The 26,819-nt window shown below is 39.2% G+C and overlaps 1 protein-coding gene across 2 annotated transcripts in view; it reads left to right on the forward strand.

Annotated features, from left to right (window-relative positions):
• Window positions 1-2,416: 2,416 nt before the first annotated feature.
• LOC143285150 (nephrocystin-3-like) overlaps window positions 2,417-26,819 on the forward strand; it is a 37,160-nt gene continuing 12,757 nt past the window's right edge. The window contains exons 1-20 of one of the 2 annotated variants that reach the window (XM_076592381.1): window positions 2,417-3,384; window positions 4,312-4,450; window positions 5,759-5,911; window positions 6,824-6,957; window positions 8,318-8,413; window positions 9,057-9,142; window positions 9,610-9,693; window positions 11,917-12,064; window positions 14,707-14,880; window positions 15,399-15,502; window positions 16,292-16,406; window positions 17,188-17,331; window positions 18,124-18,407; window positions 18,946-19,081; window positions 21,295-21,459; window positions 21,811-21,911; window positions 22,652-22,774; window positions 23,523-23,623; window positions 24,870-24,952; window positions 26,459-26,700. In XM_076592381.1, coding sequence (XP_076448496.1) covers window positions 2,923-3,384; window positions 4,312-4,450; window positions 5,759-5,911; window positions 6,824-6,957; window positions 8,318-8,413; window positions 9,057-9,142; window positions 9,610-9,693; window positions 11,917-12,064; window positions 14,707-14,880; window positions 15,399-15,502; window positions 16,292-16,406; window positions 17,188-17,331; window positions 18,124-18,407; window positions 18,946-19,081; window positions 21,295-21,459; window positions 21,811-21,911; window positions 22,652-22,774; window positions 23,523-23,623; window positions 24,870-24,952; window positions 26,459-26,700 — 3,074 coding nt within the window. In that variant the 5' untranslated portion in view covers window positions 2,417-2,922. The remainder of the gene's footprint in view (window positions 3,385-4,311; window positions 4,451-5,758; window positions 5,912-6,823; window positions 6,958-8,317; window positions 8,414-9,056; window positions 9,143-9,609; window positions 9,694-11,916; window positions 12,065-14,706; window positions 14,881-15,398; window positions 15,503-16,291; window positions 16,407-17,187; window positions 17,332-18,123; window positions 18,408-18,945; window positions 19,082-21,294; window positions 21,460-21,810; window positions 21,912-22,651; window positions 22,775-23,522; window positions 23,624-24,869; window positions 24,953-26,458; window positions 26,701-26,819) is intronic. The other variant, XM_076592388.1, reaches the window with a different exon arrangement.

Genomic DNA, 26,819 nt, shown 5'->3' on the forward strand with positions numbered 1-26,819 from the left:
TCTGAGATATTGTACACTCATGAATATTAATGATGAACTGAACCGCAGAAGCAATTTCTGCATAAATAACCAAAGTTACGTCGCATAATCTCCAATGGTAAATAAATCTCTTCAATAATTTATAGATGAGGTGGTCCACGCAGGCAGGGACTTCTTGCTTTGACGGGTCGATTTGCTGCAACAGCATATGAAGTTTGCTTAACCAGCGGACCAATCAAATGCAAGAACTTTCACAATTTCTGACTTACTTTCGGGATCAGCGAGAAGGAAAGTAACGATATGTCAGCAGAAACTTCGGAAGACGAGTTCGATCGTTTTGTGAAAGTTTTGTGGATAGATTCAATTGAACGTAGTTAGCGAATATAAATAACTTATTCAAGGATAAGCAAAGCATGAAAGATGTTCAGCAGCATTCAAATATTATATGACACGAAAAGAAAAAGGACTCGATGGCCGGACAAGGCACCACGCGCAGTTTGTAATCACGTACGCATGCACTCTCACTTGACTCAAGTGGTCGAGCAGTACGTACAGTACTGCATTGCTAAGGTGATGACTGATCATCTCATCATCGTTTTTGTTCAAACAAAAAAGGGATTTAAAATAGTCAAAGCACAAGCAAGACACCACAATACGGCACTGGCCGGCGTTACAACTGACAATGTTGAATTAATCATGTTTGCGAACCCGACTGATTGTCTAGGAAGAATATAGCATGATACATACGCCAGCATCATGCAGTGACTGATATATCATCCACTCCATCGATCACGCATCGCTGAATATCAGAATGGAAATAGTTTAGTTCTACTGAAAACTGAAAAACCAACAAACGACATTATGGATTTTTCCGGCACACTGAATAGCTTGATAAGCAGTTCAGTGAAAACTATCGTATACCTATTATAGGGTTTTGTCCAAGCAGGCCGCCTGCGTTTTCAAAGTTCCCCACTGAATAGCTTAATAAGCAGTTAAGTGAAAACTATCGTCAGTATACATAGACTATTGTCTAAGAGGCCGCAGTGCGGCCATAATTAGTGACTTGAATGAGATGTAGTTGCAACTGACCACACACGGCCTGCGGCCTTGTGTTCACCCGCCGGCACAGCCACTGAACACGCAAACACGCATCATTTTGCATGCTGTGTGAGTCACACAGTTCGGCCGGTTTGGTTGAGTTCTTCAGTGAGACTTCATCACTGGCCTAAGTCGCACACTGGCACACACACCGACACACACACACACACACACACACACACTGACACACACACTGACACTGACACACGCAAGCTGACACACACACACACACACACACACACACACTGACACATGCGCGCGCGCACACTGATATATACACACTCAGTCAGTGGACACACTCACTCAGCTGACACTGTCCACTGCACACACACACACACACACACACACACACACGCACTGACACACACACACACACACACACACACACACATTGACTCAGCTGACACTGTACACACACACACACACACTGAGATACACTGACACGCACACACACACACACACATTGACTCGCCGTGCGCACACGCACACTGGCACACACACACACACACACACACACACACACACACACACACACACACCATAGTGACCGGCAGTCACACACACAAACACCGTGGGGGCACACACACTGACACACACTGGCACACGGCACACGTGACATACACGCTGACACACTAACACACTGACACACACGGCACACACACACACACACACCCGGCGTGTCTGACTCGGTATCACCGTCAGGACAGCGCACAGTGAATGACACTCTCACGACACGCGCGCGCGCACCGCACCGCACACACACACACACACACACACACACATAGACACGCATGCTTGCTTGCTTACTTGCTCATAATTACAGCTAGTGTCGCTCACATATGTTTCACTGACATACAACGCTTATGTGTGCCAGTGCGGGCTTTATCTTGCACTGTCCTCAGACAGTCCTGGCCTCAAATTAAGAAGCTGCACGAGAAAGGTACGCACACAAACAAAACATATGAAACATGGGTTATATAGAATCGATGAGAAGATGAAAACAGTCACATAATATGTTTGAATCCTTTCACATTTCGATCAAACACTGATTTATCGGATCTCCACTTGATCCTGCTTTGGAGAGTAAACTGAAAAAAAATCATTGATGCAAGTACTTTTGGGGAGTAAACTGACATGATTATCAAATTTGAGCCATCGTATAATAAAATGAAATTCTTCTTCATCTAGACCAAAGTCACAGTTATGACTAATACGTAATTCTCTGTTGACCCAGGAAAAACAAAAAGAAACGAAAGTAAAACGCTTCTTTCAGATGCGTAAATGATTACGATGAAAAGAAAAGCTAGCTCAGTAGTCCAAACTTCCGGTCGCCGAAAGACTGGTTGTCAGAGAAGCCTGAGACAGTGCATTGACAAAAAGCGAGCAAAATAGAGGACCAGGCGCTTGATCAGTGTTCGAAGTAGCTTCAGCAGATTGTGGTTTAAGCGTAATTAAAATGGCACTAGTGTGTACTTGATGTGGGTTCAGTGGACAATCTTTATAAACAATGGCCTCGTGTTTTCAGGTGTCCAGAACTTTATTTGAAAAGTAATTCGTCACATTCGCACAATCAAGAAACGATCTGTCGCTGCTGATCATTGTTACGATATAGAATGAGTACACGCCATAACTTACTCGTGCTAGACATCAATAAAAGATTTTTTAAGGAAACAGCATTAACGTCGGTTGTTGAAAGATGTGCTGGTGGATAAAGCGTGCACATGGCATATGTGGACTATGGTACTGCTGGCTAGACTTTCTATCCACAGTATTTCATGGCTGAAAGTTGATCAGAGTTAAGTACTTTTTATAAGCGTTGAAGGTGTTTTTAAACCAACTGTCAAAATGGGCGCTGGAGGATCTTTCATGCGGTCACATGATGATGATGACATTTTGGGATCTGATCTTGATGGTACTGGGCATGGTGTCATTAAGCGCATTCCCATTGAAATGAAACCAAGAGGAAAGCTTGGCCTTCGCAGCGTTGGATCTCTTGGTCGCAAGCCAAAAGGAGGCAGCTTGAGATCAGCGCTGTCTGTTGATCTGGAGAACCCAGAAGTTGAGCGCATAAAGAAAGATTTTGAAATGTACAGGCTGAACAAAGAAAATGACATTGCAAACATGCAGAAAAAGGAACAGAAACTGGAAACAGAAAACAAGAGACTGAGAGCAGAACTGCTTGCACTTCAGAAGACCTGTACACGTATGCGTGCTGAAAGGGATGCTGCGTTGGAAGCTGAGCAGGAAGCAGTTGCCAGGGCAGCAGCGTTTGAAAGTGACCGTGACAAAGTACAAAGGCAGTTTAAGGTAATGAAATGTAATTATGAGAAAGTAACATTTTACCATATTTTCAAATTAAGGTTTGTGTCAAACTGCAGTTATTTATTTGTTTATAGAAGGTGTAAGATCAGGACAAGAAGTGTTCTGCGAAACGAATGGGCAATCATTGCAACGTCCAAAATACTGGCTGGGTTCTCTGTTCCTGTCCTGTTAAAACTACTGGTCTACCCATGTGGAGAAATTGATAGTAGCTGTGGCAAAGTTCAAATCCAATTTCCATGGCTATCTTGTCTGGCTTTGAAATTACAGTGTACACACTGAGTGGTGCTTTTTGCATACATGTGTGTATGTGTGTGTGTGTGTGTGTGTGTGTATGTGTGTGCGCGCGTGCGTGCGCACATGCGTGTGTATGTGTGTGTGTGTGTGTGTGTGTGTGTGTGTGTGTGAGAGACTGAGATAGAGAGGGAGAATAGATAGAGACTATAAAAATAAATCAGTTTTGTAATTTAGGTTTCCTTTTAGTTTTATCTAACAAAAAATTTTTAAAAAAAAGAAAGATAAGCATTGTCTTAGTGATATTATTCAGTGTTTCCTGTTACTTTTTCTCATCAAATTGTTTCTCTTTTCTACATCAGATTTTACAAATTCGTTTAAAAATTATAATATTTATTTACATGTACTGGTCTTCTTTGCTACTGATTTTATGAAAATATATGTCAGATTACGATTTCTTGTAATAACCCTTCAAATGATAACCCCATATTTGTTATTAAAAAACAACAACAAAACAAACAAACCAAAAAATTAAAAAAATTAAAAACCCAGCTAAAAAAACAACAGAAAACTCAGCAACATACCTATGTACTTATGGTGTATGCACACATGCATGATTGTTCACAGTAGTCAGTAAGTAATGTTTTGATAGTCAATTTATTCTGATTGTTTTCTTTATAGTTGTTCCGTGAGACTAAAGAAGGTGAGATCCAGAACTTGTTGCGAACAAAGAGAGAGGCAGAAAACCGACTGTCAAAGCTGATGCATGGATTAGCAGAGGACATCGACACAGCATCCAGGTCGGGTTTAGTAGATCTAGGTGAGTCAAGTGCTGGGAAAGCATTTTGATTTTTTTTTTTTTTTTTATTTATTTTTTTTAATCACATTCAAATTTGTTTTGATTCATTTCAGATTGTGTTTTTATTTGGTTTTGTTTTTCCACATTTTTGTCAACCACCAAATTACATATAGATTATAAAAAACAAAACAAAAAAGCAACTCAAAATGTTTGTTCATTTACTGTGCAAAACGATACTGCCATGTCTACTTGTATTATGTGCTTCAGGAAGGTAAACTGTGTACACAACAGTCACAATGTTTTTTTCTTGTTTGTTGTAATATTTATTGTCATGTTGCAAGTGTGTTGTCATTTATGTACATAATTGTTGGAAATATTTCTGTATTCTTTTATTTATTGTGCATCGTTTTATTTTCTTGTTGCAATAGCTTTCTCCTTGTGTACCATTTTATTTTCTTGTTGCAATAGATTTCTCCTTATAAAAATCCAGCTGCTCTCCCTTGACATCAGAACAGTGCAGTGCTAGTTTTTTCCCTTGTCTTATAGTGCAGTGGATACTTATCTGAAAAGAAAATTTTCATGCAGGATTTTGCTGGGGACACACTTATTTACTTCTTTTAAAGGATTTGTCTGCAGAAATTGCCAAAACAGTTTATGTCTCTATGTGTTTTATGTGTGTAAAGGGCATACTGAACATGGGACCTTGGTTTATTGTATCACCCAAAAGACCAAAAAGGTCCAGTGGATGGGAACAAAATAATGCACTGTGTATGACTGTAGTTTCTGGACTGCTTGGCAGGTGTCCAAACCACTACACCATAGCAGATGGGAAGGCATGTGGAGTGATGGCTTAGAGGTAATGCGTCTGCCCAGGAAGCGAGAGAATCTGAGCATGTTGGTTCGAATCACAGCTCAGTCGCCAATATTTTCTCCCCCTCCACTAGTCCTTGAGTGGTGGTCTGGATGCTAGTCATTCGGATGAGACAATAAACCGAGGTCCTGTTTGCAGCACGCACTTGGTCCACATAAAAGAACCCACGGCAACAATAGGATTGTCCCTGGCAAAATTCAGTAGAAAAATCCACTCCGATAGGAAAAACAAATAAAATTGCATTCAGGAAAAAATACAAAAAAAGAAAAAAAAGAAAAGAAAAGAAAAAAAAAGGGTGGCGCTCTCAGTGTAGCGATGCACACTCCCTGGGGAGAGCAGCCCGAATTTCACACAGAAAAATCTGTTGTGACATAAAAACAAAAACACATACGACCCATAGACTGTGTATGACTGCAACTCCTTGTTTGCTGCCACTTGACAGTTGTCTTTCTTGTCAGGTAATGCCAATCCAGGAGACTGGTGGACAGCCCTAGAGAGTGAGCCGTCACTGGGTAGCTCTGCCCAGCTTCACCAGCCAGCGTTCCTGAGAGGGCCGGAGTTTGTGTCCACGCTTATGGAAATGGAGGGACCTTTCACCAATGTCACTAAAGGTGAGATATCATAGTGAGTAAGATGGTTTGTTGTGATGTTTCAGCTGTGTTGCAAGAATTATTTTGTAGTGTGTGTTTACATTGTGTTATATTGTATTGTGTTACATTTTGTCACAACAGATTTCTCTGAGATTCAGGCTGCTTGCCTGATACTGTCAAAACGTTGCAGCACCACCACCCCTTTAAGATTTTTTTTTTTATATTGATATAATTTTTTCATCTGAAAGTGTATTTGTGGATTTCTCAACAGAATTTTGTCAGGCCCACCCTTTTTGCTGCTAAGTCTAAGTGAAGTAGACTGTATTGTCTCTCTAGAGTGTGGTTTTTTGTTGTTGTTTTTTACATGCGCTAAGTGCATGCTGCACATGGGGCCTCAGGTTATCGTATTATCTGAAAGATAGTAACCTGACCATCACTCAAGGTCTATGGAGGGAGTAAATATCTTGGTCCATATATGGTGTACAGAATAAAGAAATGAAGAGAAAGAGATGTGGATAGAAAAAAGGGAAGGGGGGATGGGGAGAGAAAGAGAGAGAAAGATATGTGTGCATAAATACAGTCAGAGATAGAGAAAGAAGACTGAGGAAAATAGGTTTATTTAACTGAAGCTGGATCATTCGTTATATCTCGTTGAAATGATTTGATTGCTCTGTTATATTTGTAGGATGTTCTGGGATGAGTAAATGTAGTTTCATTTGATTTCGTGGGATGATGAAATGTGTGCATGTCTCTTTAAGTGCATACATGATGATGTATTGTCAGCAGTATGCACAGACACATATAAATTTCTCTCAAGAGATTAAAAAGAAAAGTCAACTTGTACATTTTCTCACATTCATCACTAACAGATGGTAAGTAGCAACTCCTGCAAGGACAGAAAGCAGTGAGTTAACAGTTATGACCATGTTTCAGAGGACTGGTGTGTGGCACTGGCCAACATGGTGCACATCATTCCCAGCATCCCTGAGTATGCCATCAGCAGCACACTGCGTATCTACATTTCGGCCACCAAAGACCTGGCAGCTGAGGTGGATCTCCTTGTCAAGGTGAGCATCAGAGTTACGCATGCGTGTGCATGACACCTTATGAAAGCACTTTGATTTGCTTCTGCACAAGATTCGAATGAACGAACGAATGAACGAACTTTTTATTCAGATAAGGCCAAAGCCCCTTACTGATGGGGGATTCATTGATAAATGATAATGAGAAAATGACATGACACAGTAAATAGACAATTCAGATCAACCAAAAATAGTTAACACAGTATCACCCAAAAATAGTTAACACAAATATTCAACGACATTCACGAGATAACTGTACGTAATTTCTTCAATGCTTCATGTATATATATGGCTAAGTTATACAGAGTACATTCCTGTCTTGAAAACATGAGTAAATTGAACCTAAAATTAGACGGATCTCTATAATATTACAGTTGAATAAGCTATTGTCTAAGGTCACACAAAGCACGGCAACATAACAAAAAATGTAATTCATCTTCTTTACCAGGACTGCATAAACAGCATGTATACATAGGTTCATTTATAATGTTATACCTGAAACTAGGAGAAGCAATATTAGAAATATCAAATCTAAATTTTGTCAGTGCACATTTTATATATATGTTCAGTCCTAACTCAATGTTTGGCTCAATCATATGCGATGTTTTAAAAAGTCTGAACTGTGCAAATCTATTGCTAGTTTGTATATGATCATGCCAATCTTGCCACCTGCAATCAATAATACGTTCTGCACAAGATTTAATGCTATATAAATATTTCTTTTATTTATCATTAAAGAAATATGATTTTTTTTAATGTGTTTTCTTCTTCTTTTTCTTAACATTATCATTACAGTATGTTAGTGCTTTTGATTTTGATTTTCCTGCTCATAGGCCGAGGTCCACGATGTTGCTGTTATGTTTTTTTAGTTCTTTCTTTCTTCAGCTTTTTATATTTGGATAGATTTGACTTGACAAGAGTTTCACCTTTCAAAAGCAGAAAACACATCAAAGGCTGTTTAGAAGTCTTAGTTTAATTGTTAATTGGTTAAAATATGTGTGCACTGTAGGGATGGGTGTTTCTGAGTAAATCTCTACATATTATGTACACTCTTTACTTCATGATAATGTATACTTCATTATAGTATATTACTGATATCATGATAACAGAAATGACAATGAATATGAAATACAGCATTTTATTTAAAATTATCCACTCAATTTTTGTCAGAGTTATCATCAGCATATTAATAATGATATATCGAATATGAATTCTTCCAAACATTGATCTTTTTATGGTGTTTTTCTTGAGATACAGAGTATGAAATACCATTCTGAATGCTAATGTCTTTTTTCATTTTCTTTTTCTTAGTGGTGTTCTCATGTTATATTTCTGATGATGACAGGACTATCTTCTGAAGCTGAGATCATTATGCTGTAATGAAGGGAGAGATCTAGTTGTCATCCACCTGCCCTGCTCAGCTGACAAACAGGCTGCATCTGTAGGTGTATAGAATAGACAGTTTTTTGTGTTTTGTTTTGTTGGTTTACCTATGGATGTATTTATTGATATTGGGCTTGTGTGTGTGTGTGTGTGTGTGTGTGTGTGTGTGTGTGTGTTTGTGTTTGGACGCTTGTATGTGTGTGTGTGTGTGTGGATTTGTGAGTGTGTGTGTGGATGTGTGAGTGTGTGTGTGGATGTGTGTGTATGTGAATATTTGTATGTGTGTGCATGTGTGTGTGTGCATGTTCTTTTGTTCATGAAGGTGGATTTAAAAATATATATATATATAAAACTGACATTTTTCAATTATTATCATGAAATGCATTATTTACATGTTTTTAGGAAGAAAGTCCTATTGTTGTTTGAAGTTTATTCATGGTCAGGTTTGTTAGTTATGAAAAAAAAAAAAAAAAAAAAAAAAAAAAAAACAACAGCAGAAGACACACAAGAAAAGAAGTCTTTCAGAATACTTCAATTTTTTGTGACAAGTGCTTGATTGTTTTCCAGAGTTTTGAACAGTAGACTTCATTATTCAGTATAAATGAGACATACTACATGTGTGTGTTTGTGTGCATATGTATGTAGTTAATGCTCTAACTATGCACAGATAGTGTGAGATAAATAGTCTGTTTTATTTTTAGCAGGTCGAGCTTCTTCAGAAAATACGGAGGAGACAGATTGAAATGTCTTCATTATTTCTTTGTCTTCTTGGAGATTCTAGTCATCGGTAAGTTAGACAAAACAAAGATGTCTTTGAATTAGCTAGCATATTATCTCTTTTTCTTTTCTGAAGTGTGAAAATATACTATGAGGTTTTTTTTGTTGCTATATTGGAGCCTGAATTTATCTGAAATTCTTTCAAAGAAACTACAGTAAAAAAACCACAAAAAACCAAAAAAACAAAAAAAAAAACAACTACAAAGAAACAGCAACAGAAAAACAGATGAACAATATTGTAGCTGATCTATTTTCTTAAAATTTCTTCCAAAAGGAAATATGTTGCATTTGATATAGATCATTCTGCATCCTTTGACTCCACTTGAAACTGAAACTGATAGATATTTCCCTTGTTTAGCCCGCATACTGAGCATCCAAAATCTTCAATTTAAAATTGTCTGTTTCAGTATTATGTTGTTGAAGACTTTTCTTGTTTTATGCATGTTGCATCTGGTTATTTTGCTTATTTGGTGGCAGGTTTTTGAATTTTGAAATAAAGCATGGGCATCTAGACAACCCAGGAAAGAGACCTTCATTGTTCTGCTTCATGGACAGCAGGAGGTTGGTGTTTATTTTCTGTTAAAAGTAATTAATACCTGTGCCCAGAAAAAAGATATTTTTTAAGAAAGGAACATGTTTCCTTATTCTCTGAAGTGTAAGAAATGACATAAACTGGTTTACTGAAGAGTCAGAAAAGACATAAACTGATCTACAGAGTCAGAAAAGGCATAAACTGATTTCCTATAGAGTCAGAAAAGACTTAAACTGATCTCCTGCAGAGTCAGAAAAGACATAAACTGATCTCCCGCAGAGTCAGAAAAGACATACATGATCTTATACAGAGTCAGAAAAGACATAAACTGATTTCCTATAGAGTTCAGAAAAGACATTAACTGATCTACAGAGTCAGAAAAGACATAAACTGATCTCCTATAGAATCAGAAAAGACATTAACTGATCTACAGAGTCAGAAAAGACATAAACTGATCTCCTGTAGAATCAGAAAAGACATAAACTGATCTCCTACAGAATCAGAAAAGACATAAACTTATCTCCTACAAAGTCAGAAAAGACAAAATGATCTCCTTCAGAGTCAGAAAAGACATAAACTGATCTACAGAGTCAGAAAAGACAATTTGATTTTTTTATATAGAGTCAGAAAAGACATACACTGATCTCTTACAGTCAGAAAAGACATAAACTGATCTCCTGCAGAGTCAGAAAAGACATAAACTGATTTCCTTTTGAGTCAGAAAAGACATAAACTGATCTACAGAGTCAGAAAAGGCATAAACTGATTTCCTGTAGAGTCAGAAAAGACATAAACTGATCTACAGAGTCAGAAAAGGCATAAACTGATTTCCTGTAGAGTCAGAAAAGACATAAACTGATCTACAGAGTCAGAAAAGGCATAAACTGATTTCCTGTAGAGTCAGAAAAGACATAAACTGATCTACAGAGTCAAAAAAGGCATAAACTGATTTCCTATAGAGTCCGAAAAGATATAAACTGATCTCCTTCAGAGTCAGAAAAGACATAAACTGATCTCCTGCAGAGTCAGAAAAGACATAAACTGATCTACAGAGTCAGAAAAGGCATAAACTGATCTCCTACAGTCAGAAAAGGCATAAATTGATTTCCTATAGAGTCAGAAAAGACATAAACTGATCTACAGAGTAAAAAAAAAAGCATAAACTGATTTCCTATTGAAGCAGAAAAGACATAAACCGATCAACAGAGTAAAAAACATAAACTGATTTTCTATATAGTCAGAAAAGAAACTGTCAGGAAAGACAGACTGATCTCCTAGAGTCACAAAGGACATACATGTGTCTCCTACAGTCACAAAAAAAAACATATACTTATCTCATACATAGTTAGAAAAGATATAAACTGATCACTTGTAGAATCCGTTAATGATAATTTTATCTTGTCCTCTTAAATTAGAATTCTTTTTTTTTTCTTAACCAAATCAAGCCTTCTTTTCACAGTATTCTTTTTATTTTTGTTAATTTTTAATTTTTTTACTTTTGCTTTTTGGTTTGAGTTGGTTGAAGCGATTCTGAGATGGAGTTGTACCTTTACTTGTGTACTGTTTATGAAATGTAATCTGGTGTATATTTTGAGTCTTCTTGGTTTTATATTTCAGCTGTTTCTATGATATTAATTGTCTAGCATGCTTCTGTTTTATTTGTTCATGTTTTAAATCTGTTTATGTGTGTTTCTATGGTATTAGGTGAGATTTGTATTGTGGTGTCATGCTGATACAGGAATTGCAGTCCATGAGTGCAGAAGATTTCAGTCAGCTTTAAATGTAGAATGTACAGAGATACATGCTTTTAAGTTTTATGTTGGAAGTTTATCTAGTAGTGTGTGTGTGTGTGTGTGTGTGTGTGTGTGTGTGTGTGTGTGCGTGTGTGCGTGTGTGTGTGTGTGTGTTTGTGTTCATACATGTGTGTGTGTGTGTGCATGTGTACATATGTGTTTGCGTAAGTGTTTCTCTCTATCTGTCTGTATTTTGGGCCTTCATCATCATTCATTATCTAGGATTTTGTTTCTTACCTCAAAATATTTAGACTCCATGGTTTTTTTTTTTTAATTATTATTTTTTAATAGCCTTTTTTGTTGTTCTTGCCATTTTATGTCATTGTTTTGTCAGCAAACATGTCAACAATTTCAACAAGAATCATAAAGTATTTGGATATCTTGTGTCTTGCCTGTCAACAAGATCATAATGTATTCTGTGTCTTGCCTGTTACAAGTGCAGTGTTTTTTTTCTTCCAGGCCAAGTCAGACAGGGTTAGTATCGGAAACTCAGGAACTACGCGGCAAAATCCGGGATAGCGGCAACGCCAAAATAGTCAATGGTCTTTCCTCTGCCGCACGAACCATGGAGATTGTTTCTGCTGAAGTGGAGAAGATACTCAAAGCTGTGAGACTTTTTTGAGGGGTGGGGGGTGCTTGGGGGTGGGGGTGGGGGCGGCGGTTGAGGAAAATAATGTATTTTACTCAATAATTATTGCTGAATAGTGAGAGCTTATAATTTGTAAACATTTCTCGTTTATGTGCAATAAGTTAATAGATAAAACTTTTTTTCCCTTAACAATCAATGCTTCTGTATGTCACTGTTTTGTACTTAGAAAGAGCTTTTCTTCTAGTCTCGAATCCAGGAAAACAAACTGACTTCATTTTTTTGTATTTATACTCAAACATTGAACTCCAGAAGAGCTCTGTGCTGAACATCACTGAGGTCAAGCAAAGATAGCATGAGTAGGACATGTCCTTTGAATGCCACCAGATGCATTTCCAATAGTAGCCTTTTGCTGGATACCACATGGACACCTTGAAGACAAACCTCAAAGCCTGTGACATAGACATCGCTTCCTGGGAAACTGATGCCCTTGACCGCTCTTGCTGGAGGATGCTATGCTCTAATGGCATAAAGACGTTTGAAAACAAGAGAATGCTGGCCATTAAGGCCATTAAATGTGTGCGAAGGAAGCAGGGCTCAACTCCTGCAGACGTTTTCCCTTGCAACACCTGTGAGAAGTGCTGCGCATCCAGAATCGGCCTCTTCTCCAATATGAGGACACACACCGACAGATAAGCCTGCCTGCCTACTCATCCGTCAAGCTGACGGGAGACTCCATCATCATCACATAGAAGAAGAGTGCAAGGAAGACCAAATTTGTAGAACGTCTGAAAAAGAACTAAGGAGAATGGCTTGAGAATGTGGGGAAACTAGCAAAGCACAAGACAGGCAGCAGTGGAGATCTCTGATGGTGACCTAACATGTCACAAGGCATGAAGAATATTAACACATCCATGACACAGTCTGTGTGCATTTAAATCATGTTAACAGTGCACACAGTCTAGATACACATCAACTTGTATTAATGGTTAAAGGCATAAAAGAAGTGTTTGCTTTAAATGTAAGTACTTTTTGTGGCAATAGAACTGCTTTCCTTGCTATGATTGCTTTTGTTTGGGAAACTGAACATTTTTTACACCTTTTTTGGGACAAATTTTGATTGAAAATGATGCAAAGTCCATATATAGTCAAGCAAGGAAATTCTTTGTCTGCTAGATCTTGACGGTTCTGCCAACAGGGATACTGACCAGTTCTTTTTACCCCAGGAAAATTGAAATAGCAGTGATTGTGGCAAAGATGGGTGCAATAGGCAAGTGATTTTAGTGTTGGACTTTCAGTCTGAGGGTCCTGGGTTAGAATCTTGGTAATGGTGCCTGGTAGGTAAAGGGTGGAGATTTTTCTGATCTCCCAGGTCAACATATGTGCAGACCTGCTAGTGCCTGAACCCCCTTTGTGTGTACAACATATGTGCAGACCTGCTAGTGCCTGAACCCCCTTTGTGTGTAAACGCACACATAAGATCAAATATGCATGTTAAAGATCCTGTAATCCATGTCAGTGTTCGATGGGTTATGGGGACACGAAAATGCCCAGCATGCATCAACCATGACAGAGTCATTGGCAAGTCGATGTTGGTCGTGTGACGGAAATAAAAAGAAAGAAGATGGTGTAGAAATTATCTCATTGCCATGCTTTGCTGTGGTTTCAAGTACAAATCAACATACTGAACGAGGGAGGGCCATCCACTCCCACCATCCCAAATTATGTTGACCCTTTGTTACCCTTGGTAATGATTTATCCATGGCATCCAGTTGTTTCCCTTGGACTGAGTATGGACATTTCAGTACAGCAGTGGGCACATTCATTTCTGCTTTCTCAATCAGTTTTATTACTCAGTGTTTTTCCTTTGTTGGCTTTAGCCATTACCTTGTTCACGGCTTTTTTAAGGGCATAGAGCGTGTTTTGATGATGTTTTGTGTGGTTTGTGCATGAAGTATAGCTTCCACAATGCACTCAGAATAGAATATGTCTTTATTACCAAGTGTACCAGGGTCACAAGGAATACTGGAGAAGGGGGGTGGGGGGTGGGGGTAGGGGCAGGGGGGGGGGAGCTTCTGGGTCTGGGCGTTCCTTGCTGCTGTCCAGATGGTGAGGGATTTTTTTCATTCATTTTTCAACGTCTTTTACTGAATGTCAAGTGTATGTGGAAATGGAAATGACAAAAACACAGATACAGTATAAATTAGGATATGTACAAGTGCATATCAATACAAAAACTTGTGCATACTCACACATGCACACACTGCACACACACACACTGCACACACACACACACACACGCACAAACACACACACGCACGCACGCACGCACGCACACACGCTTTCTCTCTTTCTCTCTCTCTCTCTCTCTCTCACACACACACACGTTTGAACAGAAGCCCCATATTACATGTGGATGGGGCTGATGACTAGATCTTCAGGTAGATGGTTGTTGATTGCGATTGGTTTTTGTCCTTATACTTCTGTACCATCGACCAGAGGGGAGCACAAACATGGAACACTGAAAAAGAACCCATCACAACAAAAGTGTTCCTTTCTAGCAAAATTCTGTAGAAGAATTCCTCCCTAATAGGTACACAAATGTATGGATATGTCTGAACACAGTGATGCCTCCTTGAGAAACTGAGAGTGAAAACTTGCAGGAGCTGGGTGTGGAAGCGCGAGAGGCCAGCATGAGTGAGGACGTGGTGTTTGGGGAGGGTCTGGAGGCTGGGATGGTGTGTGGGGGACTGGTGTGGGACCAGCACTGTGACTGTCAGCAGCTGGAGGCCTTGAACTATGCTGTGCATGCCAGCTGTGAACTGGGCTTTGAGAAGGTGTGTTGTGTTGTGTTGTGTTGTTTGTTGCTTTGTTTGTTTGTTTGTTATGGCTTGTTTGTATCTGTTGGAAGTGGTTCATGCTGGGGAATTAATTGGTCTGAAAAAAAGAAGAAAATAGTGATTCTGTGTCTGTGATCTGTGTGTCTATGGAATTATGAATGGGATTGTGTTTTTGTGTTGATCTTTCTGTGTGCGTTGTGTGTTTTTTGTTTGTTTATGTGTTTATGTATGTGTGTGTGTCTATCTGTCTATCTATCTGTCTGTCCATCTGTCTATCTATCAATAAATCTAAGAATATTTCTGAAATGATATATATATATATATGGGTTTTTTTTTCATATAGAGACATAGATAGATATTTTCCTTCACTTGTGTCTTCATTTTTGTTGAATTCCATTATGTACTTTTATATGTGAATTATTTCATGAGTAGTTTTGTGAATTATTTCATCGGAGGTTTGCGTTATATAAGCACTATATGATGATGATGATGATGATGATGATGTGCTGTTCCAGCTGTATGAGCGACTGACGGCCCATGTGGCAGCTGCAGGGCCTGTTCCCCCTTTGTTGGTCAGTGGAGCTTCGGGGTCTGGGCGTTCCTTGCTGCTGTCCAGATGGTGAGGGATTTTTTTCATTCATTTTTCAACATCTTTTACTGAATGTCAAGTGTATGTGGAAATGACAAAAAACAAGGACAAAAAAAGAAACAAACAAACAAAAAAAACCAACAACCAAAAACAAACCCACTACACTGTCAATGTCAAGTCTTTGTGCCAGTGGGGAAAAAACAAAAACTAAAAACAAAAACAAAAAAATCCCACAAAAAACTCTTTATTGAAATTCTCTACATTATGACACCTCATTATACAAACTATAATGACTCTATTTTGCATCGATATATAGACACTGCTTTATCCATCTGTACATTGAACATTGAAAGCAAGTTTGGGGTTTCTTTTTCTGCCTATAATTTACTTGTGTACTGGTGATAGGAAGAGCTAAGCACATTTGCATGAATTTGTTTACCTTTGCCTTCTTATCGTGCAATTACCCTGCAAGTTTATTATTTTGAATGTAATATTCCAGATCTCACTTTAAATCTAGTCTTCTAATGTTAAGATTTAGCATGAATCAGAAACTACTAGCAATGGAGCAGACAGATCACCTTTCTCCAGTTCAAAAGAAGGGGGAAAATAAGCAGCAGACAGACATAATTGCCTTGTTATCTATCTAGCCTATTAAGCAATTTGATTGCATATACAAGGCACTTTTTCCACTACTCTTTGCTAAAATTTTGCATTTATGTAATACTTAACATGTTTTCGATATTTTAGCTTAAATTTTTTGGATTTATTTACTATTTGTCCATGTTTGATTCAAGATGATATTTTTAACTATTTGTGCAGGATTCAATTACAACAGGAAAAGAGTTCCAGCATGCTGGTACTGTACCACTTTGTGGATTCCTCGTCTTCCATTTGTGCAGACCCCATTATCATGATCCGCAGATTAACAGCCCAGGTAATGTGTGTCAACGTTGGATTCAGTTCTGTGTGTGTTATGTTCTCCATCCTCCGTTAACCCATTCCATGCCTGTAAGCCATCAGCTGATGGCACAGACAAAATGCCTCCCCAGTGCCATGAAGCTGTCCACTGACTGGACAACATGCATCTATTTAGATTTTTCCTGAACCCCAGTTCGGTTTATTGTGCCTGAAAAGATATTGAATTATCTTGATGTATCTGTAAGGTAAAAATATCATTTAAACGAGCATATGTCTGAATGTGTCTGTGGTATTTTAAATTATTATTTAAATGAGCATACATCAGGATGAAGACCCCTTTCTTCTTGTTACGCTTGTGTTGAATTGTGTTTTATTACTTTTTGTTACAAAAGATCACTCTCTCCGAAATTTGGGCTGCTCTCCCCAGGCAGAGCACATTGCCTTAGTACAGCACCACCCCTTTTTGTGTCTGTGTCTGCAGATTTAATTTGTTTTATATGAAAGCGGATTTATCAACAAAATTTTGCCAAAGACAACCCTTTTAATGCTGTGGGTTCTTTTACGTGTGCTAAGTGCATGTTGCACATGGGTCCTCAGTTTATTGTCTCATCCAAAAGATTAGCACCCAGACGACTAGTCTATATGTAGTGGAAAGGTGAGTAAAAATTGTGGCCTGTGTATGGCACTCGATTCTATGGACACTCACTTCCTGGTTGATCGCATTACCATTAGGCCACTGCTGTACACAGGTCCCACATACTTCACATAGATCTGATGGTGCTTGTGGTATGTCTCAGCTGATGCAGCATGTGAGCACACCCCCAGCGCTGACCTGTGACCCTGTGCGTCTGGTGGAGGAGTTTCCAAGATGGCTGGAGAAAGTGTCGGCCAAGTCACCTGGTGGCGTCATCCTGGTGTTGGACTCTGTGGACAGATTCCCTGTGAGTTGCATGGGTGGGAGCACTCATGTATTGTTCAGATTTATGTATTGTAATTTAGGCAGTTTTTTCTCTCTATTTTACTTTGCTTCTGTATTAAAACCTCAGCCACAGGCCTTTTAGTATGACAAGAATCAGTCACTTCCACTTCATATCCCTGTCACAGTGCCTGGTAGGTAAGGGGTGGAGATTTTTCTGATCTCCCAGGTCAACAGATGTACAGACCTACCAGTACCTGAACCCCATTCATGTGTATACACATGCAGAAGAGTAAATACACACATTTAAGATCCCATAATCCATGTCAGTGTTTGATGGGTTATGGAAACAGGAACATACCTGGCATGCAGCCCACCCTGCACTCCCTGCAAATGGAGTATGACTGCCTACACAGCAGGGGTAAAAACAGTCATACACATAAAAGCCCACTGATGTATACAAGTGAATGCAGCCCACAAATGAAGAAGAAAAAGAAGTCCGTTCCACCTGTGGAGTTGTCAGTGTTCAGTATTACTGAAAACTGACTTTAACCTTGTCTGTTTGCTGTTAAATTCATGTTGGTTTTTCAATTTTCATTTTCAGTGTTGTAATTATCACGTTTTGTATGTGTCTGTTTTTTGTTTTGTTTTGTTTTTATGCCATTTGGAATGTGTTTTTAAAGGAGGATTTAAAAAGTTAGGAGAATGCAAATCACATAAAAAAAACCCATCTTTGGCAACTAAATTTAAACCAGTCTTTGAACCATTGCTCAGCAGCATGAATCGTAACAGACACAACAAACTTACAAAATTCCAGCAAGCGGATGTTCACCTGAAGTGGTTACTGGACCCTCTCCCGGTGGACGCCCGTGTGATTGTGTCTGTGACGGAGAGCACCTGCCCTCAGGCGTGGCGGTCCTGGCCCACGGTCAACCTGGGCTGCCTGGGCACCAAGAACGTGCGCGAGCTGCTGCGGGCTGAACTGGCCACGTTGGACTCCTGGCTGGATGCCGAGTCAGAGTCCCGCATCCTGACCCACTGTCGCACGCTGCCCACGTCCTGTCCTCTGTACATCATGCTGCTGGCCAGGCATCTGGCAGGGTGAGGCTGTCGTCTGGTGTGGGTGTGTGTTGTGTGTGGCACTTGTTGTTTAGTTTGGTGTGTTTTGGATGGGGTGTGTGTGTGTTTTGTGTGTGTGTTTTGCATGTGTATGTATCTGTGCATTTGTGTGTGTGTGTTTGTGTATGTGTGCACTTGTGTGTGTGTGTGTGTGGGGGGGGGGGGGGGGGGGTGCTTGTCTGTGCATGTGTTTGTGAGTGTGTTTTGTCTGTTTGTATATGTGTGTACTTTGTGTGTGTGTGTGTGGCATACAAAAATGATTTGGTTTTATATACCAGTGTTACAGTTCCTAAACTTTGAAAGACAAAATTGTCTGAAGAGCGTTCTGACTGGATCACTCTTTGTATCCTTATGGGAATACTATGAGCTATGTGGTTGTTATATAACTGACATTATGTATCCTGCGTCTTCTCCATTGTTTAAGTAGTGTGAAGAAAAAAATTATCATTTTATCACTTTTTCTGAAGACAGACCTTCATGTACTTTTTAAAATTTTTTTTTATCTGACCTGTTGACACAGTGTTGGGAAGCAGGAGGTGAACAAACACCTGACGTACCTGTTGAGCTCATCAGACAGCCACAGCCTGTACTGGTGTGTGTTGGAATTACTGATGGGTCACCTGGACAGCCCTGAGCATAAAGGGCAGTTCCATCAGGTACATTGGTGTGTGTGTGTGTGTGTGTGTGGGTGTGTGAGGTGTGTATGTTTGCATAGTCTGCACAGTTACAGACTTTGGTTTTATTCCTGCTAGAAATGTTAACCTGTTTCATCCCAAGTAAGACTTAGTCATATTATTCTCCAGATTATGTAATTTTGAAGCATTGAAAAGTGTAATAGGGTTTAGTCAGAAAAAAATATCCTGTTTAATTTTGTTTCTGAATGAATTGTTGTAAGATTTGGTGTGTATGTTGTAATGTGTTTACTGAAGCATGGATAACTAGTAAACTCCAGAACAATGCTGCATGACTGGTTCTCGCCAAAAAGAAATCTGATCATGTTACACCTCTGCTGAATCAGTTACACTGGCTTCCAATTGAGTCCTGCATTCACTATAAGTTAGCAACACTTGCCTTCAAACATTTTGACAAGTCTCTTCCATTGTATCTCTCCTCTGTATTGGAAACATATGAACCGCACAGAACATTAAGATCCAGTTCTGAAAAGCTGCTTAAAGTTCCAAGGACTAATCTGAAATGCTCTGGAAATAGGTCTTTCAGAGCTCAGGTTCCCCAAGTGTGGAACTCTCTACCTTCATCTCTTAGAAATTCCTCTGATCTACATTCCTTTAAGTCAGATCTTTTTTGTAAGCATTTTTGTTCTGGGTGGAATGGTTAAACCAAGGTATGCTTGTTGGCAAGTATCTTTGCGCTAGTATTTTTACAGTCCTGTTTTAATGCATTGTGTAATTTTTGTAGTTTCGGTGTTAGATGTGATGTCATTTTTTCTATCTGGTTATTTTTAATGGGCGTGTGTGTGTGTGTGTGTGTGTGTGTGCGTGTGTGGTGTGTGTGTGTATGTGTGCGCGTGGGCGTGCCTGCGTGTGTGCGTGCGTGCATGTGTTTGTGAGGTTACAATGCTCTGGTATGCGTGTTAAGTGTGTAGGCATTTTAGTGTGTCCGAACAGAATTCTGTGTTAGAAAATAAAAACTATTTTAATTCTTGTGCAGTTTTGTTTTTAGTGCAGTTGATATTTAATGTCAGTGTGTGTGTATCTGTAAGAGAGAGACAATTATATATCTGTGTGTGTGTGTGTGTGTGTGCATGTGTGTGTGTGGGTGTGTGTGTTCTATAAAATGCATTTTGTTTAATCTAAGCCTTATTTATTTCATAGCTTTTATAATCTTTAGTGTGCTTTTGCATTCATATGAACACACTGGATGTTTTCCATTGTCAGATCACGGTTGATATGTTTTTTAAGGCATGTTTATAGTCAACTATGATGTAAGGCACTTTGAGCAGCATTGGTGCTGGATATCACGCCATAGAAAAGCTGTGTATTATTATTATTATTATTAATAACTCAATAAAACTGGCTAATTGGATGGGTTCGATTTTGTTTTTCTCCCATACATCAGGAGATTATTTCTTTTCTTGAATATCGTCTCCACCATAACAGTTCCATTCTACCCACTACACAGTGATGGATTTGTACTATAACAAAAACAGAACAGAAGAAAACAAACAGAACTGAAAGTAGGGTTCAAAATACGAGTTCCATTATTCCATGGTCTCTGTAAGTAAACACTCATATATTGAGGGACTTGACTCAGGAGCAGAGGGTTACTGGCAACACTGGCAGACATATCCCTTTGTAACAAGACAAACTGGTTTTGGTGGAACTGAAAAAAAGTTTGAGTTACAAATGCCTTGTTCTGTGGTCTTGGTGATTACACATTGATGTCATGGTTAACCGGTGCTGTGGGATGAAATATATTAAAGTATGCTGATTTCTTTTCCTTTAACTATTAATTAGTTATTCAGTGTAAGCGCTCCATCATTTTACCATTCATGCCATACACATCCAACAATAGATGACCACAGACTGTCAACTAAACACACCAACGTTTTCCAACTAAAGATCAACAGTTTTTCACAATTGAATTGAAAACAAAGTTAAGAGTTCCATGAACTGAACATGAAAGTTGGATATGATTAACAGATGACAATTATCTGCCTAGCTCCTTTACATGAGTGGGACTATTTCTGTTTTTCCACAGATTTTATCCTTTATTTTACTTGGTATTAAGACACACACCAATAAAGTGTAGCCTGGACCCTGATTGCAAGCATTTCAGCATTACATAGATGAGTCACTCCCACCCATGCCTTTGTCAGCCATGGCCAGTCATGTATGGTACACATGTTCAGATGCTGCGCTACCTGTGCGCCAGTCGCTGCGGCATGCATGAGAACGAACTACTGGAGCTGATCCCGGGGCTGAGCAGCATTCATCTGTGCTATGTCTTCCACCTGCTCACCACTCACCTCATTCTCAAGTACCAGGGAGGACTGCTCACCTTTGCTCATCAGCAGGTAATGTTTTGATTGATGACTCGCATCCGTCTTATTTCGTGAGATAATTGGTTGCACCTCAGTCAGTGAAAATCAGTCCTGTTGATAAAAGCGTCTTGAGTGACTCAGCAATCCGATCCTTGCATGGCAGTCTCATCAGATGTGTATGTATTTTACATATCCTGCTTAAATAAGCATACACAAGGGTGTTTGTTTCTTGCGTAAGTGTTTTGATTTATGGTTTATAGTTTTGCCAACAAATATACAGTTGTATTTGATAATTGAACAAAAAACATTATTAGCAGGTCAGTTTTAAATAAAGCATCTGTGTCTATTTCATGGTTGTTGTTGTTTTTTGTTGTTTTTTTACAGGCTCAGAATGCTGTGCATGAGTTTTGCTTTGGTCAAGATGATGGGTCGTCAGTGGGCAGTATCAGGCAGGAGTTAGTGGACTACTTCAGTAAACATCTGCAGTGAGTTTTCCATGTCTTTCCATCCAGTAATAATGTTCATAAGGTTCTGATGAAACTACTTTTTTTTGATTGGTGCTGAGATAGTAAAGATGGAACGAACCACAGTATTGTGTGTGTAGTTTTTTTTCTTTCTTGATTAAACATTCAAATAGACAACATTTTCAACATGTTTTCCAACATTTGAAGGTCTTAGCCATTTAACTTTCCTTATGAGACAACATCTTAGATGATCTATAAAACTCTAAAATAGTAGTCGTCTGTCTTAAAAAATGGAAGAGAAGCAGATCAATAATTATCAGATTTATCAAAAAACTGTTGTCAAAATAAATATTCGACACATGTATGATAGAATCAAGTGCATCTACAAGCACACTCGACAAAACCTTTGTTTTATCTTAGTCATCTTAGAAATGGACATGGGACATGGTGGAACTGTCAGTGCAGACAACTGCTTTTTTTCTTTTTTTTCTTACAGAATATCTGTATCAAAACATTGACAAGGGAAAAAAACTGAATATTTGTGTCCCATTAGAAGGAGCGATTGTCCAGTACACTGTTGGTTGTCCACAACCTCTCAAGGCCTGACCCAGACCTGCACATCGGGTTTATGACAAGGTCAGGCATTGGCTTACCTTTTGTTTTATATTTTCTACAAAGCAGATGTGGTGTAGGATATGGGGATCAGTCCGCATGTTTTGCATCTCCTTGAAAGTGAAACTGAACCTTGTGGCATGTTTCAGAGCTGGTCAGGTGACTGCCCGTGTGTCTGAGGAGCTACCCTGGCTCATCAAGCAGCAGGGAAGGAAAGATGCTCTGCAGTTCTGTATTCTCAACCTCTGCATCTTTCAGCACATGTATGCCAAGTGAGTTTTCTCATGTATTACCCAGTGTCGGTGTTTCTTGTTTCATATTCTTTTTTCTTCTTTTTACCCCCTTTTTGTGCAGAGATAGATATTATTCAAATTTATTGGTAATGAATTTTGAGATAACAGCTGAGCATTACTCAGTGTTGACATTGAGTGTTCTCATAACACTGAATCTTGAGCCTGCGAGTCATTCATATCTCGGTTATTTTGATCCATACCAAGTTTCACAAGTTACTTCTTTCCACCATTCTATCTCTTTTCTATCTCTTGTTTGATTTGTGTTTGGCACTCTTTGAATTTTAATGTTGAAAAAATGTTGCCATATAGTTGGGGAAGTCTTCATGGACATTGACAGTGACAGGGAGTCAGAGGATTTTTTAGCTCAAGTCATTACAAATTTTTAAGCAGAAAGTGAATAAAACTGAATCGATGTCCTTGCATCATGTCAAGTTTTAGGCATTGTCTAGAAATAAAATCTCTGTGGTGCTTTTTGTCCCACAACGTGTTTTTATCCCAATTTTTCAAGGCAGCCTCAGGCCAGGAGTGCTGCTGACCTGAGACTGCAGCGTCCTGAATGGGTTTAAGCAAGCAACTTGCAGGTTTGCCACACATTGAAAGTGCTGTTTAACTTTTAAAGATTTAACTTTCTGCTAGAATTCCAGATGAACGTTCCCGTGGAAGAAAAATGATACGCACTTTTAATTAGTGAACTGGCCAGTGGGTGGCTTCCTGATAACTGTTGCAGGGGAAGATGTTCGGAGCTGATCTCCTACTGGCAGTACATCGGAGCCGACAAACCCAGCATGGCAGACGCCTACTTCAGTGCCACAAAGAGGATGGAAGAAGGTTGGTGCAGTGTCTGCACAATGTCTGTTTCATGGAGGCATCAAAGCCTGCAGACAGATCCGCTTATGCTACACCACGTTTCAAGTTTTAATATTATCCTGTCACTCCTGTTGGAATATGGAGGACTACTACACTAAGTTTCAAGTTTCAAGTTTTAATATTATCCTTTCACTCCTATTGGAATAAGGAGGACTACTACAAAATAATGACTTCATGCCGAGAATAAACATTTCCAAAATGCACAACAGCATCACATAGAAGTTGATAAAACACAAACATCATTTAATCCCAAAAGAGTAACTGGACAACATTTGCAAATTTGATAAACTTTCTTACAGCCAAAATGACTTCTTTGCCTCCTTTGAGCATATTACAAAAATTAAAAACTGATTTCAGAGACAAATATATTTTAGGCACGTACCTTTTTGGCAGTAGATCATAATTGGGATATCCCATCATAAAATGGAACTCATCCCCAGTCACAGACATGTTACAAACATTAGATAACTGTAACTCTTGTGGTATGCCATTGTGTCACCCTATTTCTATTTCCAACACATGATTACTACTTCGAAAATGCATCTGCTTTAAACAACAGCAAAAAGAGAGCAGATGTCTGAGCCGCACGTAGAACTGACATGCTGGTCAGTTCTTGAGATCCTTCCTTAGGTATGTATAGAACATTAAACTGAAAGGAGATAAAATAAATAGATAAAATAAACATATAGATACACTAAAATATGATAAAAAGGAAAGATGCATAAATGGTTACTGATTGAAATAAAATCTGTATACAGTTTCCTTTAAGTTTTATCACAGTGACTAAGTCCGCTCCCTCCACGTTCAGTGCATTTTTTGTCTGATAGACTTGTGCCACGAGTGTAATACTTTGTCAGTAGAGATATTTTCTCCCAATGTTTATTTGTTAACACTTTGCACCCTGATTTATCTGCAACACCCATTACAGATATTTCTGTTCTGCAGTGGGCAAGTTCAGTTTTGCTTTCTCAATAAGTTGTATTCTTACTCAGCCCTTTTAGCTTGTTGGCTAAGCCTCTGTGGTGTTCACAGTTATTTTCAAGGGGATTTAATGTGCTTTTGATGATATTGCGTGCATTTTGTGTATGTCGTATGGTTTGGACTGTGCACTCAGCTGTTGCGGGGCAGATCCCCAGAAACTTCAGTGCAGCTGCACTGATGGGGTACATAATGTTAATGCGTATTATTGTTTTTTCTTTCCTTTCAGATGGACAGATTGCACTGCCCAGTGTTGCTGACATGTATGAGATTCTTGGTCGGTTCCTGAAGGATCTTGGATTGCTGAGCCAGGTTTGGATGTTTTAGCTGTTCTCGCTGTCTGATTCTTTTTCAGAAAGTTGGTGATAGATATGAATAAATATTTCCAGTGTGGCTGTGCCACTGTGTGATAATAAGAATGAAATGGGTTCTTCACACAGGGTTGACACTAACCTTGACATTGCTTTAAAGACTAGAGCGTTATGAGACCAAAGGAAAACTGTTGTGACAGAATCACGTTTATCCCCGTCAAGAAGTCATCATTTTGAAATTTTAAATTTTCATTTAGATACCAAAGACATTGTAATTTTACATTAGATGTACCAAAACCATAATAATCACCATTATATATCAGCTATTGTATCTACATGAGTATCAAGAGCAATTTGGAATGAATTGGGTTGGTAAATATTAAAATGAATAAATAAAACAAAAATTAATATTTTCATTTTTGAAATTTATGTAACACTGTGTGTATGGGGGTATGTAAATTGTATGTAGTCTGCTTGGTGCATTTTGGTGTGTACATGTAACGTTGATGTATTGTGTTATGTAGAACATTACATTATGTGTTTTATTGTGTAAAGCATCTGGAGCAGTTGTCTGGACAGAGTGCTACAAAAGTAGCCATTCTTCTTCTTCTGTTTTTGTGGGCTGCAAACCTAATATGCACTTGTATATATACAAGTGGGCATTTACATGTTTGACTATATGTACCCCACCATGTAGGCAGTCAGTAAAAATTACATTCACCATTTTTTAGGTGATGTAACATTGTTTGGTGAACCCATGGGTGTTACCGGCCCTGTAGAGGGCACTAAAGTTAAAATTACAATCACCATTTTAAAACTGAAATGTAACACTGTGTGATGATGACCCTACAGGCGTTAGCGGCCCTGCAGAGGGAGCTAAAAGTAAAAATTACAGTCACTATTTTCAGGCTGATGGAACACTGTGTGATGACAGTAAAATTACAATCATCACTTTAGAATTGATGTAACACTGTGTGACAACCCCACAGGCATTACTGACCCTGCCGAGGGTGGTGCTAAAGTAAAAATTACAATCACCATTTTAAAACTGATGTAACACTGTGTGATGACAACCCCACAGCTGTTATCAGCCCTGCAGAGGGCGCAAAAAGAAAAATTACAATCACCATTTTAAAATTGATGCAACACTGCAACTACAGTAAAGTGATTTGATACTGTGCAACAACAGTGAAAATTACAGTCACCATTTTATGTGACACTGTGTGACAACCCCACAGGCATTATCGACCCTGCTGAGGGTGGTGCTAAAGTAAAAATTGTAATCACCATTTTAAAACTTAGGTAACACTGTGTGATGATGACTCCACAGGTGTTACCGGCACCTCAGAGGATGCTTAAGTATAAATTACAATAACCATTTTAAACTGAAGTAACGCTGTGCAATGATAACCCCACAGGCGTTACCAGCACTACAGAGGGTGCTAAAAGCAAAAAATTACAATCACCCTTTTAAAATTGACTTAACACTGAGACAACAACCCCACAGGCGTTACCAGCCCTGCAGAGGGCGCTGGAGCTGCGGGAGACAGCGGTGGATCCCGATCACCCCATCGTGGCGCGGTCGCTGCACCAGCTGGCAGGGCTGCACGCCCAGTGGGGCAAGTTCAGCACGGCCGAGCTCCTCTACCGCCAGGCCCTGGACATCTTCGAGGACGCCTTTGGGTCAGACCACCACCTAGTGGCCAAGGAGCTCGACGCGTTGGCTGTGCTCTATCAGAAGCAGGACAAGTGAGTGGACTTTATTGTACTGTGCTGGGTTAGTGTGAATATCAGGTATCTATTCTGTCCACCCTGGCTGTGCTCTGTCAGAAGCAGGACAAGTGAGTGGACTTTATTGTACTGTGCTG

The sequence above is a fragment of the Babylonia areolata genome, chromosome 1, assembly GCF_041734735.1.
Source record: "Babylonia areolata isolate BAREFJ2019XMU chromosome 1, ASM4173473v1, whole genome shotgun sequence".
NCBI lineage: Eukaryota > Metazoa > Mollusca > Gastropoda > Neogastropoda > Buccinidae > Babylonia > Babylonia areolata.